The sequence below is a fragment of the Gavia stellata genome, chromosome 32, assembly GCF_030936135.1.
Source record: "Gavia stellata isolate bGavSte3 chromosome 32, bGavSte3.hap2, whole genome shotgun sequence".
Classification (NCBI taxonomy): Eukaryota; Metazoa; Chordata; class Aves; order Gaviiformes; family Gaviidae; genus Gavia; species Gavia stellata.
In genome coordinates this window covers 4,308,831-4,324,950 of record NC_082625.1, presented here as the reverse complement: position 1 = coordinate 4,324,950, position 16,120 = coordinate 4,308,831, and the positions used below count along the sequence as shown (strand labels likewise).

At 51.3% G+C, this 16,120-nt stretch overlaps 1 protein-coding gene across 1 annotated transcript; it reads left to right on the top strand.

Moving 5' to 3' along the window:
- The first annotated feature begins 615 nt into the window (after positions 1 to 615).
- ACER1 (alkaline ceramidase 1) lies at positions 616 to 10,749 on the top strand. The gene is made up of 6 exons (XM_009820959.2): positions 616 to 708; positions 7,120 to 7,234; positions 7,599 to 7,737; positions 8,887 to 9,024; positions 9,621 to 9,758; positions 10,581 to 10,749. The coding sequence occupies exons 1-6, from the start codon at positions 616 to 618 to the stop codon at positions 10,747 to 10,749; spliced, it is 792 nt and encodes a 263-aa protein (XP_009819261.1).
- The last annotated feature ends 5,371 nt before the right edge of the window (positions 10,750 to 16,120 follow it).

The window sequence follows — 16,120 nt, the reverse complement described above, 5'->3', positions numbered from 1 at the left end:
CCGGTAATACCCAGAGTCTGTGCTGGTGCTCCAGGGCTGAGCTTGCATAAGGTGAGCTCCAGCCCTCTGGAAGATGCTGAGAAACGACTAAGGAGAACAGAGCCAATGAGCAATGAACCCCGTGGAGTTGTCCACTCCCAAAAGGTAGCTCGCAACCCACAAAGTGCAGGGAAGTCCTCTCGGCAGAAAGATCTGAGTCATAAAGAAAGCGAAGAGAAGGGAGAAGACAGGGTGACAAGGACAGGGCTGAAATGGGGAATCATCGTGTGGCGGCGACGACCCCTGATGAGAGATGTTAATGCTGTGGCTGGAGCTGTGGCGACCATTCCCAGGCTCAGAGTTCAAGAACATTTCCTAGGGGGATTTGTCACTCCTGCGTCGTGGGGAGAGAGGAGGAAACATTCTGCAATATGTTTCGTGCCGGGAAGAGGATGAGTCTTTCATAGGAGGGTAAGGATGCTGCGCTTGAGCAGGCTGGTGCAACGCAAGCACGTGTGCGTGCAAGGGGCAGGCAGGCGAGTGCGCTTCTCCCCTTCCCCGTTGGGTGTGCAGCACACCGCTTCCCTGGGCGCAAAACTAACCCGCTCCTCTCCCTTTTGCAAAGGTGGCCCAACAATGCCGAGCATATTTTCCTACCAGAGCGCCGAAGTCGACTGGTGCGAAGGCAACTTTGAGCACTCGACGGTCATTGCGGAGTACTACAACACCGTGAGTGCGGGCGCATCCGCAGGGCAGGCTGGGGCGCGAAGGCAGCCGGCTCTGGGCACCCAGGAGCTGCTTTTAGGAGACAAGATGGGACAACCTTGTTTTCTCTCCTCCTGCTCACTCCTTTGAACTTCCTGGTGTTGGAGGGTGCTGGTATGGGGAACATTTTCTGAGCTTCAGGTAAACCGTGGGACTTTTATTGCTTACAACAGCCGGTTGCTCACAAAACGAGCTGGGGTCGGGGGTACTTCTGGCACGTGTGGGGCTGAGCTCCCAGTGAGAAAACTCTGGCAGTGCTCCTTAGCCCAGATTTGTGAGATCCTGTTATACCAGTCCTGCAGCTCTCCTGCCAACTGGGGTAAGTCCCACACAGGGCTCATATATTCCAGCTAAATGTACAGGAGTGGCAAAATGAGAGACAGCACTTGCATGAACCGTGTCAGGCAGGTTGGGAATCCGGAACTCAAGACAGAGGAAAGCTGATGCGTGAGCCAGCTTCACCTCCTATGATCCTTTATAATTCAGACTCCATCCAGCGCCAGTGCCTTGAATACAGTCTCCTGGCTTCAGCATGGCTAGAAGCATCCAATCTGTCTGCAGAGGACTCGGTAGATAACCCGTCTCTGCAAGCATGTCCTTCTACCTCAGTGCAATTACAGGCTAGCAGGGGTGTGAGGCATGTGGATTTACAACCTTCCAAAGGCCTTGTTTACAACTTTTAGCAATTACTGTCTAACACTAGAAGTTCTTGTTCTCATGGAAATGCCTCTTCCTCTTTTTTTAAAGCATTTCCTGCTTTTAATAAATTGCCTATAATAACGATAATTCCCTCACCCGAGTCCCGCAGCTCCCAAGCTCTAATTGCCCAGTCAGGGTCTCAGAGGAGGGATGCTCAGGCTGTATATAGTCACTTCTCTTTGAGACAGTTAACAAATAAAGACCTGCCCGTCCAGACCAAATCCTGCTTCCCTCTGGCATCCAGCTGAATGTGTTGTGCTGTTGCCTGTTTACTGGCACTGCATCCACGTCGGATGGGCTCAGAGCTGCAGAGCAAGGCGTAACTAGCAAGGAGGTACAGAAATCACTTATACTCACATCAGCGTTTCAAATGTAGCTGGAGATGCCAAATGCCTCTGTGTTTCAAAGTGTCACTGGCAACACTGGAGAGGGGCTGATTTCCACAAAAAGCAGGAAGTCTGAAGGTTATGGTTTTCATCAGAATTCTTTCTGGGAGATAAATTTGCCTAACCTCCTAGTTTAGTAGATAGGAGGCATTTTTCAAACGTAACTTTGGAGCTGAGACCCCATTTTCACAAGGGTCCTGATTTACACCCAGACTGTCAAAGTGGCTTAGGATCCTTAGCACAGCAAGAAGTATCTCAGGAGCTCTCCAAAAGCACTTACGTGTCTAACTTCTCTGCGGCACACTGCTAGACACCAGTTGGTGGGGCCAGATACATAACTGTCTTTCTTAGGACCCAAAGCCCTCTAATTCCCATAAAATCTTAACTCTTAGCTGCCTAGGTCACTTTGTGACACAGGTTTCTAAATCATGTAGCTATCCCTGAAAATCTTACCCAGGTGCCTAGTTCTGGACAGAGGTGCCTACTAGCCACTGCCATCTCCCATGTTTCCATACTACACCACCCTCAAGGCACCGGGCTTGTCTGGATGAATTTGCACTAGGTAGGGCTGAGACACAGCTTTCCCCCAGGAGAGGAAAACTTCTCCAATGCATGTTTCTGCACAGATGCAAACCAGTGCGATATCGAGGAACACAGAGAGATGTGGGCAGAGCAAACCCTGCAGGAGTTTTTCCAGGGATTAAACTAGCCCCTGTTCCTCTCTGTATGTGAACACAGGGCACCTCTTTCCCAGCAGAGAAAGAGCTTTTTTTGGTCCCTGCACTGATATCCTTCTTGCCAGGCTCGCTTTTACCAGTCCATGGAGCTCAGCAGAGTGCCTGTGCAGACAGAGGGTACCACTTCTGCAGTTTCTGTCTTAAGATGTGATTCCCATTTAGAGAAAGTAGCAGAGATCTTGACAGCTGCCTGCATCAGGGCTGGCATGTGATCTCCGGTCCAAGCAAGGGGAGACAAAAGAGCAAACCCTCCTAAAAACTGCTGCTGTCTGAGCATCTGACAACAGCCCCAAAGGCTGCACCATGCTCAGGGCCAGACCCTGTAACCAAAAGCCGGCAGGAGCATCACTTACACAGGCATCACCCCTTCATCAGTCTGCACACGCTGGCTGGCATTGCCTGGCTCTCACCCCTTGCAGCAGCACCAGGGGAGCCCTTGTCATGCTCTGGGCTCTCTCACAGGATCAGGCTCCTTGTCATGTGCCCTAAAGAGGGGGACTACAGAAACCAGACCAGACTGAGATCCCTAGCTATGCCTCTGGCTGGCAGCATGTTGCAGATCCAGCTGGGGCTCAGGGCACTGTCTCAGATGTGATCCTAACAGCCTGGATCTCCTTCTCTTCTCTCCTCTCCTCCGTTCATTTGTTCCCCATATTCAGAGTGCTTCCTCCCTGCAGCAAGCTTTATGGGCCTTATCTCACTGGCCTGCCCTGAGATAATTATATCAATATTGACTTCAGCATCAGTTTGCCAGAGTTTTAGACTAGCTGGGAATCCAGCCAGCTCCTACCCAAGACTCCTGCACCACTAAATCAGCAGGGCTTCCTAATGGAGCATCCTCTTCAACGTCTTCTTCCCAACACTGCCTGGGGCTCAAGCAGGGTGCTTTTGTGCCAGCAGCAGCAATGTGCTGCTGAGAATTGCTCTGTGCCAGCCGCACTCTCTCTCAGGTCTGCTTGGGTTGGATGCTTTTTATTAGAAATAAGCACCAAGGGTATGAGCAAAGAATGCAAACAGTGTCTTTAAGTACCTAATAATGCATGGTGGCTCGTGATTCAATGCAGTTCAGCAACAAAGGGCTAACTATTTATAGTGACTCAGTGACCCTGAAATTTATTGTCTTCTGGCTGTTCGTAGGAGAACAGTATTGTGCTACACGAGGGTCATCAGTCAGGGACTTGTCTTTCTGCCCTCATTTCTTTCTTGAAATGACTGATCCAGGATGCTGGTAATGACACCCAAATCCTCAGCAGTCTCTCTGGCAAAGCAGCAGGAGCTCTGACACTGCCGTATATCCAGAGCTCCCAGATGCTTCATCGATCGGTGGAGATAAGCTCAACTGCAGGTGCAAATTACCTAGATATGCCCAGAGAAGCGCTCACTTTCAGAGTGTGTCAGAGCCGTGGCGTGCGCCCCGGCTCTCCGCCCGGGCTCAGTAACCCCGCGGCATCGCAGACGCATGGCTCTTTCGCCTGCCCGGAAAGTCCCGTGCAGGAGTACGGCAGCTCCTTGCCCGGTGCTCTGCAAACACTAGACAAACAGCAGTTTCCTGCCCCAAAGCACTGGCATGACATTGCAATGTCAGGGCACGGAGCTTCATCTGCTACGCAGGTCTGGCTATTAGGAACTTGCTATACAGGTCTGGAGAGCCTCTGAGGCTTTCACTTCTCTCTTTGGCCCTGTGGGCTCTTCTGTCAGCTAAAGCTGGTTCGCTGGCCTTTAAGTGAATGAATGCACCCCAATGAGTCCTGCAGAAATCTCCTTTCACTGCAGAAAATGCCATCTTGAGTAAGGACCAGCACATATCTTGGCTGCTATTGCGCTGATGCCGTGCTCACAGAGCCAGGCAGAGCTCTGCAAACCGGCATCTCCTGTCCCAATCCGTATTGGAGGCTTGTTCTCACCCTGTCATGAATGGAGATGCAAACAGGTTCTCTGCAGGTCTCTCTCTCCATCTTAGGTTGCAAAGTGCCAAGTTGCACAAGACCTGGGGCCTTTCCCATGATCCTGCTAATGCACCAAGATTAGAGCCATGTCATTGATCCCAGTCTCGCTTTTCTCCTAGTGCAAGAAGAAAATGCCAGTATAGGTAGGTTTGGCTTAGGCACCTGGAGCAATAACTCACACTTGTTAGGAAGTGGGACATCGCTGTGAGTTCACACAGTGGAAGACCACAGGGCTGAGTCACTCTCACAGGTCAAATCACACCTCAGCTCCATCACCACTCTCTTACCTCCCTGGCATCCCGGGCAGAGGGACCTGGTGCCTCCTGGCCAGTATGACCCAGCTAGGTATAAGTAGAAGTCACGCTGGGGGCACTCAGCATGAGCAGAGACTCTGGAAAAACTTCCTAATGGGAGAGCTGGGAGCAAATCCCTCCTAACCACATTTGAGATGGAGCTTGCCACATCCTAGAGGGAAGATATAAGACAGCACTTACAAATCAGGGCTTGGATCCGATGAGTGATCAAGTCCTTGCGTCCCCAACAGATGCGGTTTTGTAGCGGGTCTCCCCTACGCTCTGGGTTTGGCTGCTCTACAAGGAACCACCCTATCTTTTCGACCCTATTGGCATGGTTCCCCTGATTATCCCTCCCCTCTGGTATCTGATCTTGCACATCTCATACTGAATTAATGAAGCGATAACATTGCTGTCATGTAATTAATGGCACTGTTGCAATGCCCACTGCAGCAGGGATTCAGACCTCTCTATACGCAATCTCAAAGTCCCGCATTTCTTCACTTTGACGTGCATGCTGGCACTTGCATACTGCTGCTTTTTCCGCAAGCATTTTCTCTCTTCTTGCTATCCCTGCTTGTCTTCCAAAAGCTTCTTTAACCGTTTCACAGGAAAATAAACGTTTGCAACACGGTTGTTACTTTTAACACATGGTTTGGTTTCTTGGACATTTCCGAACTGTTTGACCTCAAGTGTGGAAGTGGGAGCAGCACTTCTTTTTTCATAGCTGGAACGGGAACAGGCCTGGATTTGGCTCTAAGCGTCTGTAGAAAACCGATACATTTGGCCTGAGAATTGCTGTTAATAGGAGCATCAACTTGTTTCATGAAAGCCTTAGTGAAATTCAGGATTAATCTCCAGGTGTTAAAGGGAATAGAGACCTTACATTAAGCGTGAATTGTGTTTCCCTCTGGAATATGAGAGGGTGTGGTTTATACATATGACAACATCCCTGTGATTTGCAGCCCTGTTACCATAAACTTGGATCCCATGGGACATCACAAGCCAAGCATCGATTTTGCAGTTTACCTGGTGCATCTAAGGGCTGCTGAGGGGTGAGACTCCAGCTGTGGAGGTCAGATTCCAGGCTTGGGGTCTAGGTCAGCGTCTAGCTGGAAGATGAAAGGAAAAGGATTGTCAGGGCGAGATAAAAGTCACCCTGGTGGCTTGCCAAATGGCATTTTAGCAGATGGCTCTGCCCCGCTCTCCCAAAGCCCCAAAGAGCTGCCTGGCAGGTAAAACGTGGCACCACATCCCAACCTTTCATGAGCAAGAAAGATTTTCCCTGGGGAGGCTTCCCCGTGATATCCCTTTACGGAGTTTGCAAAATCAGGTGAAAAAGCCACAGAGAGTAAGGATTATTTTAAACTTCATTCCCCCGTAGCTGGAGGGTGGAGTGGGCCTGATCCAGCAGACAGGTCCAGGCTTTGGGCACTCACTGGTCCTCTGCAGCTCCCACATTTTGCCCATCAGCATCTGCCATTCCCCAAAGCACTGGCACCTTCAACCAGCCCAGGCAGCAGCAACAGGCTGAGCCCCAGTACCATCCCCTCCTCCCCAGACAAAAGTCTGTCAATGAAGCAATTTTGCAGAGTTGGAAATCAGGACAGAATAATTTCGCTGCATTCATTTGCTAGGTATGTTTAAAGGAGGTTTATGACTTCATATAATTACTAGTGTCCAGAATACCCGACCTCCCCAGGCCAGGCGGCTTCGCATGTGACACTACAGGATGTCACCTCAATCCTGTTCCCACCTACCAACATCCTGCTCGTCCTTCTGCTCTCCACCGCAACCACTCCCAGTTAACGATGGTTTTCCTGACCGTGGCTTGCTGTGGTGGCCTAGCTTCTCACACCCACCCAGCCGCTCGCAGGGGGCTGCCTGCTGGCCAAAAGGGACAGAAGCCATCCAGGGAATTTTTTGGCAGGTCTGGGTTGACAGGAGAGGGAGATGGCCACAAACAGAAGAGCTTTGGCAGCTTGCTTGAAGACAGTGGGCAGCTGAAGCTAAACCATCACCCAAAAGGGACACACCAGCTTATCCTGGGCTTGCTGGCCCCAGAGGTGCCTGCAGGGAGAGCACAGATGTCTGCAGCCATTGCTGTCACAGCAATAGCTGTCCTTCCAGTTCCAGCCTCGCTTCTTGAGAAACGCCTCTGCCCTCTCCCTGTGCCAAGAGTAATACCTGCTTCCACGCGATGCTTTTCACTAGAGATCAGTATCCTCTTTGCACATGGAGAAACTGAGGCACATGGTAGGATGGGACTTGCCCAAGATCATGCAATAAGCTGAATGTGCCTCTTGTTTTTCAGATCAGCAATGTAAGCTTCTTTGTCCTTTCTCCTGCCCTGCTCTACCTGAACCGGCAATACCGTCAGCAGCGTGCCTTGCCCTTGTATTTCGTCTCTGGTCTGCTCTTCTGCGTAGGTGGGTGCCAAGGTTGTGAGAAGACCAGACAGGTTGCCAGAGTACCCGACTGTTCATTCGTGATACCTTTGGCTTTGGAGGTTGGTTCTTACTGGCCAAAGCACAGGGGCAAGCTGGGGTGGGAAATCGAACTGCCGCATCTGTTTGAAGCCCTGCAGCTCATGGTTCCTGCTGGCTGTGGATGCACAGCTTCCAGCACAGTAATTCCCTGTGGCACTGTGTGGACTGACTCACTCAAGTCTCCATTAATGCCAAGGTCTATGCCCTGCCCTTCAGGAACGGTGTGTCTTTAGGAATGGCCCCCAAGAACTTCCCAGGTGAGGACGGAGCTTTGCTGACACAAAGCTGTCCTTGCTCCTTGCAGGTATCTTCTCCATGTACTTTCACATGACCCTGAGCTACGTGGGACAACTCTTGGATGAGCTCTCCATCCTCTGGACACTGGCTGTGGCATATTCCTTTTGGTACCCAAGGGTTTACTTCCCCAGGTGCATCAAGAGCAGGTATGACTCACAGGGACATAGGGTTGCAGGCTCTGAAGGGAGGGTTGGGACATCGACACTGATGTGTGTGACCCACAGATCCACCCCCCAGCCCACAGCCAGCTCCCCTGCAAGGGGTCAGCGTTGAGATTACTGCAGTTTGCTTTGGGACCAGACCCTCCATCACTCAGTGGTGGATATGCTGACAGAGGAAAAGTAACAAACCCTCCCAAGGGAAGGGCTGGGCTGGGCTCCTGTCGACTGGAGCTGCTTGTCTTTGCGAAGCTGCAGAGGAAACTTTGCATGGAGAATTTCAGAATTAATTAGGAAATTAAATGTTCCTGAGCACTGACATTCAATTACCCATGCTGTCAAACTGTCATAGCATCCCCTGCCATCCACAGAGACCTTTTCCTGAAGGCTGATAGAGCTTCCCATAGGACAAGCTGGTCCAAGTTAACACCCCACATTTCAAAGGTTGTCTGCAGGAGAGCTGGCTGGGCTAGAGGAGCTCAGCAGAAAGGATGGGGAGACTGGGTGAGCATGGATCAGCAGAAACAGGAACCCAGCAGGGCTTTGCTCAAAGGATGGTCCCACCCTGGCAGGCTTGCTGGAGCCCTCTGAGCCAGCCCAGTTAGAAGCCTTGCAAAGGCCTGCTCCAAGTCTGCTCTTCCCATGCCAAAGAGGAGGTCACCAGGAGTTCACTGCGGAGACATGGTTGGGGGAGAGGGGAAGGGACTTGGGAGGGGATTTGCATGTGAAAGGCCCCTCTGAGCCCTATTGTTGTTCAGTCAGCCCAAATCTGCATGTTTGCACGGCTCAAGCCTGCCACTGCTGGGACTCCTGCTCTGCAGCCCTTCCCTGTGCAAAGCTCCCAATGCTTTTGCCTCTCAATGCTCATCTCTGGCATCACCATGGAAGTGCACAAGATACCTTCTGGGCTGTGTTCCCCGCTCTGTCATGGACTAACTCGGGGCTTTTGGGCAAAGCACAGATATAAACAGATACCTCAGCCTTCCTGCCAGGGCTACTGCAGAGGCTGAGGTCAGCAAAGATTGGAGGTGCTGGAGAAGGGTTTCCTCTCCCAGGCAATGAACAGGACCTCTCCCATCCTTATCCTGCCATACTGTGAACCTTGGGGCACTGACACTCACTCCCAACTCCCTTTAGGAAGCATTTCTTCTGGTTGAGTGGTGTCACCACTGTGATCAGTACCTTGATGTCCTTCATCAAACCGGCCTTCAATGCCTACGTGCTCAACTGCATCGCCTTCCACCTGCTGTACCTGACATGGTGTGAGCTGAAAAAGTAAGAAGGGGGCTGAGAGGGGTTATTTGCAGGCCCATGGCACGCTCCTGGCAGGCTCACATGTGGCAGTGACTCTGTGCACAACAGTGAATGGACCCCAAGTCTTCATCAGCCACATGTTGGACTATCAGCTCTGCAAAGAATTGGGGTAGCCTGGGAGGGATGCAGGAAGAGGTACAGGCAGGACTGTGGGCAGCGGGGTACAAGGCGGCCATCTGGCCCAGGTGCCACACAGAATGGGGACGATTCATGGGACAAGTACATCTTCTCCTCCCCAGCTGCCATCTCTGCAGCTCTTTCCCCTTTGTGGGGGATTTGGGAACCAGTGTGGGGTTGGAAGAACTCACCAGAATCTGGGGAGAGAGACAGGAGCGCCCTGGCATCTGCTAGCATCGTCCTCACCCACAGAAAGTCAGAAACCCCCTCTCCAGAGCCACAGTTCTCTAGTTCTTGTGGTCTGATGAGTACTCTCCAGCAGAAACTCACTGGGTTTTGCTCTGTTGCATTAGCACTTGCAGACAAGAACCAGCCCTCTTTAAAACTCTCTTTCCTTCCAACACGATACTCCATTCCCTCTCCCTCGCTGTGTCTTCCAGGTGCAATGACAAAAGGGTTCACCGGATGGCCGCAGCCATGGTTGTGTGGTGGGTACTGGCCATCAGCAGCTGGATAAGCGACCGGTGGCTCTGTGGGCTCTGGCAGGCGATCAACTTCCCCTACTTCCACAGCTTCTGGTAAGGGCTCCAGCGTAGAGGCAGGAACCCCAGCCCAAACATTTCAGGGGCTGAAGGGCCACAGCTAAGGAGAGGTGGCAGCAGGGATGTGGTACTCAACCAGGGAGCAGCCGCATCTCTGCCCAACCCTCTCCCCCTTTCCTCTGTCGCTGATGATGCTGCTCCTCACCCTGGCCCCAGACAAGGATTTGGTCCTAATCACTGCTTAATATCCCTCACCTCCTCTACACACAGCAAAGCCGGGTTTTGCAAGTGAAATTGTCCTAAAAGTCCCCCCAGGTAAGCAGCTTGCTTTCAAAGGGCTGCATCTGCTCCCAGAAAGCTGCATGAAGCGCAATGTTCTTTGAGTTATTTTAATAGCCAAACTGAAAGACAGTGATTTGCTTGGGCAAGACATTTCAGTGCCTGGCCAAGCATGGCTGTATGTGCTGCACACAGCACGCATTCTCAGATTCATCCTCACAGATCACTGGGATGACTGGGACAGACACCCAGCACTGCTGGGCTAGGCCAGGCAAGGCGGAATGGGTGGTTTGGTTTGGGGCATAAGTCCCCTATAACACCCCATCCCCTCTGCGCAAGGAATTGCCCCTGCCCAGGCTCACAGAGCCCTTCTAGGATTTCCCCGTAGGCACGAACCCTGCAGGACCCGCACTCCCTGCAGCCCTCATGCATCACAGGATTGGGACCTTTGCCTGCCATTGCCGTACCCCTTGGCTCTAGCCTCACGGTGGCAATGCCAGCCACACACCGCTCCCAAGTGCAGGAGGAGCAGATGGAGTTACCCCTGTCCAACACATGTCTTTTTGGTTTCCTTGCCAGGCATGTGCTGATAGCCATGTCCCTCCTATACTGCTGCCCACTGGTCATCTACTTTGATGTCAACTACGAGATGCCATCATTCAAGCCAAAGCTGGGATACTGGCCCAGTGACTCGTGGCCTGTCGTGGTGCCTTACGTTGCTCTGGAGGAACCCCACAAGCAGTGCTAGAGCCGGTTGCCCTCAGGCATCCCTCAGGCACGGGGTGTGTGATGCACACGTGTGCGTCTGCACGGGGAACACCTCGGCTGTGCGCCTGTTCCTCAGACAAGGGCAATGTGGCTAGCGGATGGGGCAGGGAGCAGCTGAGGCCTCGTGATGCCGGGCATGAAGCAGGGTGGGAGCCCGCAGGTGCCTTGGAAGACTCTGCCCAGACTGGCATCCGGGGAAGCGAAGATCTCCTCCAGCAGATCCCCACTGAGAAGGGGAGGGAGACGGTGCTTCTTCTGTGTCTTCTGCGTTAGTCAAGCAGCGGCACCCTTTGCTGACAAGGGCAAAGCAGAGAACGCAGAAGCCAAACTGGTGACAGCTGGGTTTTTTGGGGCTGCTCTAATTATTATTATTAATTTTATTTATTGATGTATGTGGTCTTGCTCAGGAGAGCTGCGCATTAAAGCTATGGACACTGACTTGCACTGAGCCCCTTTCCTTGGCCTGACTGTATCACATACCCTGTTATCTGCCAGTCACTCCCACAGACGAGGTGGCCAAAGCCCTCTCTGACATGGGGAGAACTGTTTAGAAAGAGAAATCCTCCTGGGTGACAGCCCAAAACAGGCTCTGCTGGCCCAGGTCCTGGGGTGCTCTACCCATTCTTCAACCCGCAGTGGCCCTTGTTCCCCCCCAGCTCTGACAGTCTCCAATGGCCATGTGTAACTTGGAGACTCCTCTGCTTGCTGAAAGGGTTGGCTGGTGGCAGAGAGTGAGGTAAGTAGCCAATACATTAGATAAACATGTCGCTACCTTCGCAAGAACAAAGAGAAGACGTAAAGCCTCAGAGAAAGACCAACGCTGTGCCACGGGTACAAAGTGATGCTTTCCAGGTTCTGCCCAGGGTGTAACAGCGAAGAAGTTGCTCTCGCAGCCACGGGACGCACTCTTGTTCTCCGAGCCTTGCTGCGTTACTGTGATGGGTTGACCCGTGTCGTGGGTCTGTGTCCTTGCACAGCCAGTGGGGACTGTCTCTGGAGAGCACCAAGAGGCTGGCAGAGTGGCTGAGGCTGGCTCCCTGCAACGCAGCCAGAACAAGGTAATGCCACTCCAGGGACCGCAGGGTTTTCGGGCCCCTGTGAGTAAAACAAAAGCAGAAGCACTCTGGGCTTAGCCTCTGAGGCAGACGGTGCCACGCAGCGCCTGTGCCCTGGCCCTCCCGTGGCCGCTGCTGCCTCGTGGGTCCCTCTGCAACGGTCCCCAGAGCCACTAGATGGCAAATTTGGCTCAGGAACCCCGAGCAATCTCTCACCTTGGGAAAGGGATGCCTTGCGCAAGGACTGAACCCCCAGGCCTGGTCCCCCTGGCCTTTCCATCCCCCGGCACCGGGGTCAGACACCTCTCCGCCAGCACCGCCGCCAGTGAGACACCTCTACAAGGTGCAGGACAAGGGGGACTCAGAGCCCCAGCCTTTGTACGCCCTTGTGTCCCCACGCCGGTGCCCATCTCCTCTGTTTGCCTCTTTGTCTCTCCTGCATGCCATCGCTCTTGCCTCTCCCCCATCACCCCATCTCCCTTTCGCTGACCCTCCCCGTTTCACTCCCTCTTGCTCTCCCCCCGCATCACCCCTTCCCTAGCCCATCACATTCTTCTACCGCCTATTAATAACTTCTGGGCAATTGCACCGGGTCCCCGCTGGGCTCGGCCCCTCCGTCGGCGCTGCCCTGCGCAGCCACTGAGCACGGCGGCAGCAAGTTCAAAAGTGCAGCGGGGCTTTCACAGCCCCTCTCCCCGTCAGGGGGTGGAGGAGGCCGCTCGAAAAGAAAGGCCGCGTTGCCAGGGAGCCTGGCACAGGAAAAGGGGGTCACCTTCACCTCCGACGGGACGGCTGGAGATGGACAGGCGCCAGCAGCCCTGTGGGCCGGAGATGCTGGGAGAGCCACGAAGGGATGGAGGCTGGGGCGTGGGCGAGGAGGGCTAAGTGGCCACCTCCGGCCGCAGAGCCGGTGTGATGCTCAGCAGAGAAACCCAGAGCAAAATCCCCCGTGCAGTATGGTAATAAGGGAGGTGTCCCGGGCGCCGCTGCCTTGAGAACAATGTTGCTGCAGTTGAGTGACTGTAACAGGCCCTGATGACAGCCGGGGCCGCGTTAAAAATGCCTATTCAAGCAGATCAAGACATTGAGAGGCCTCGTGGGGATCTGAAACCCTCAGGGATTTCTGGATGAAGCCAGAAGCTGAATCCCCAGCCCTGGGAACCTGGGGGGGGGGGGGAATAAAAAGAAAGAGAGAAAAGAAAAGAAAAGAAAAGAAAAGAAACCCACAAAGCAGCTTTAAAAGGACTGCAGCGCCTGAGGCAGGGCCTCCTGCTCCAAGCGGGGCTGTAGCCTGAGAGAGCGAAGCAGCCCTGACACCGGTGTGTGACTGTGGTCTGGGCGTCCCCGGGGCTGCACCGGCTTATCTGAGGCGGGGGTGGCACCTCCAAAAGGTCCCTGAGCTGTTGCGGATGCTCTGTCCTTCCCGCCAGGGAGCCACGGCTCCAGCTTGCGGGGCGCAGCCTGCACCGCAGAGCTGACAAACACCCCGTAAAAACGAGTGGGGCCATCAAAGGGACAAGTCAGGGCATTTTTGCCTTGAGCTGAAAAGGGGTCCTGCAGGGATGACCAGCACGCTAAACAGGTAACACTGGGAGACCTCAGAGGGCAAAAGGCAACAGCGGCCCCTTCTCGACGGCCCCAGGCCATGGGGAGCTCTGACGGTTCCTTCTGCATTGGGACCCTTGGCCGTGTGAGTGCCTCTCCGGGTGTAACCAGCCAGCTCGCTCATCAGAGCAACACCGGAAAACAGGCAGGGCAGGAAGAGCTGTAAACCCTGCACTCGGGGATCTGAGTTAGGACTGGTCAAAATTAAACCTTTCCTTATTTCTGCCAGATGAGCCTTAACCCGGATCATTTCCCTGATTTGGTTCGCCATGTGGCTGCCTAAACCACAAGAAAAGAGGCAAGAGAAGGAGCAGGAATGAGGAAGAGGATAGAGGCTGCTGCTTTCAACTGATGCCAGATTACAGAGGTTGTGAAACAACGCCATCAGTTGAGTCTATTTGGTGCAATTGCAACACAAATGAAATAATAATGTTGATAACGCACCAGTCCTGCAGCATCAAGGATTAGCACTTACCTGTTCTGCTGCACCGAATTGCCTCCTGCTGTTACAGATTTACACTGCAGGATTTGGCTCACAGACTGGAAACTTTTCAAGGCAGAGTGATTTATCTGTAAAGGACATTGCACATTCATAGACCTACATAAATAATGCAGAAGTAATTAATAATAACCCGGTCTCAGCTCTTAACAAAGCCAGGAGAAGAAATTGCTTCACTGGAGTGTCTCTTATGCCTTTTGCAAAAGATCTTTATTTGTTAACTGTCTCAGAGAGAAAGGAAGATAATAGTTTTGAAACACGGAACGGATATCGCTAGGTCCTGGGATTTTATTGCCAGCCTGGCAATCTTTACGATTGATTTAAAGAACCCTCTGCTGGAGTCATGTTAAAACAACATCGATTCAGCTTTGATTTTTTTTAGTTTTAATTTCCTAGGTCTGCAGTCAAAAGTTTGAAACCATGAACGCAAAGGGCTAGGAAACCCAGGAAGGAAAGAGATAAGCTCCAAGAATTATTACCTCTAAAAGTCTTGTCCTTTCAACTTTAAGTGCTACTTTTGAGGTTTGACAGAGGATTTCCAACTCAGGGGCTGGCAATTCTGTTACACCCACCTCACAACTGTTAGGAAAGCTGTTTGGTTTGGGGTTTTTTTTCACTGTTTTACCTACATCCTTGCTATCACTTTTCATATAAGACAAAATTAGCCGTAGAGACATAAACAAATGCCAGGATTTTCCAGATATTGATGGCTGTTCTGGACAGATGAAAGGTATCAGGTCCTGATTAGCTGAAAGTCGTATTTCAGCAAATACTCTGTCACTGTGTTTGCAGCAGTCAGGGTCTTGAGGTCCCCTGCCTATGTCTTTCTGTATTAGCTCACACGGTGGCTGCACACATAATCGGGGCCGGTTTTGACCAGTGATCGTAGAGGAGATGTGGGTAAAAGTCACTTCTCAGTAAAGAGAAGCACGGCCATTAGATGGCCAAATAAACCAGTTGACAAAAATTATTTTTGATCAAAAGATCAAGTGATCTCTTCAGCCGTTTCTATAAAACTCCATGATTTGGTTCCATTTAAGTAAAAAATTCTCACTGCTGCTTTCAGAAGAAAAACAAGCAGTTCACATTTGTCTGACAAAGTGGTTCAAATAACTTCAATTCCCTAGTAATGGGTGCTATCAAAATACCTAAAATGGAAGGATTACTTTTTCTGTGCCTTCACATTACGGTTCAGAACATGGTTTCCACTAGGACTGTTCTCCACTTCTTACTTATTCACCTTTTATGAACGTTCAGTCACTTGGGTCCCGATTCATGAGCTCACTTAAGCACATGTTTTTTCTATAAATGTGTTTAAACATAAAACTGAATCAGGTTGTTCTCCTGAAATGGCACACTTAGTTTCAGTGTCTCAAGTATTTAACAAAAGGCAAAGATTTATCTCAAATGCTGAAGTATTCACCGAAAGCAGCATTCAATTGTGCATCGGGTTATAAAATTCACAGTCTGCAATCGATGCTGCATTGATTTAGATAGGCCTTCCATAAGAGACCAGCTGTCTCAGTTCACTAAAATGTTTAAGCATATGCTTAATTTTAAGAATATGAATAATTCCATTGATATCAATGGCACTTGCTTACACTTAAGAATATATTTTGCTGGGGTGGAGCCAGAAATAGTGCCACGTAATGCCAATAAAGTGCAAACTGCAATGTTTCTCTAAGTGCTTTCTGGGACCAATTTAAAAATTAATCAATGAAGAACTGTACTGTGAAAATGCAAAAATTAATATATGTGAGTTTTTGCTGTTTACTATCCTAATATTGCCAAGTATTAACATCCACCAGAGCACTGCCAAGTGAAATGAAAACCAAATCTGTGAAGCAGAGCAAAAATGGCAACAAGTTGAATTTGTTATTCATCATGAATCATCTTATCAGACTTAAAGAATTACTCATTTAACACTGAATAACATTTGCCATCCTTACAGAAAGACATACGTATAGATTAAAGACAGGGTCTGACCCCATTTGTACCATCCCCAATGTGTACTAACTCTATTCAGCCCAGAGAGCCAGTCCCGTCCGAAGTGGATGCCTGAAGGGGAGAACAGATCTGCTCTGTAGCAGCAGAAAAGCGCCTTGAACACGGCTGACTTTTAATGACCAAAATAAGATAGAGCAAAGGGTCACTAAAAACATGATTTTGCTGTCCTGCTTACGGTGCCTTAC

Bases quoted from the DNA above. Each gene is read 5' to 3' on its own strand.
- ACER1 (XM_009820959.2), top strand. From the start codon at position 616: ATGCCGAGCATATTTTCCTACCAGAGCGCCGAAGTCGACTGGTGCGAA. The intron at 709-7,119 runs GTGAGTGCGGGC...CTTGTTTTTCAG, and splicing joins TTGCGGAGTACTACAACACC to ATCAGCAATGTAAGCTTCTT. The intron at 7,738-8,886 runs GTATGACTCACA...AACTCCCTTTAG, and splicing joins CCCAGGTGCATCAAGAGCAG to GAAGCATTTCTTCTGGTTGA.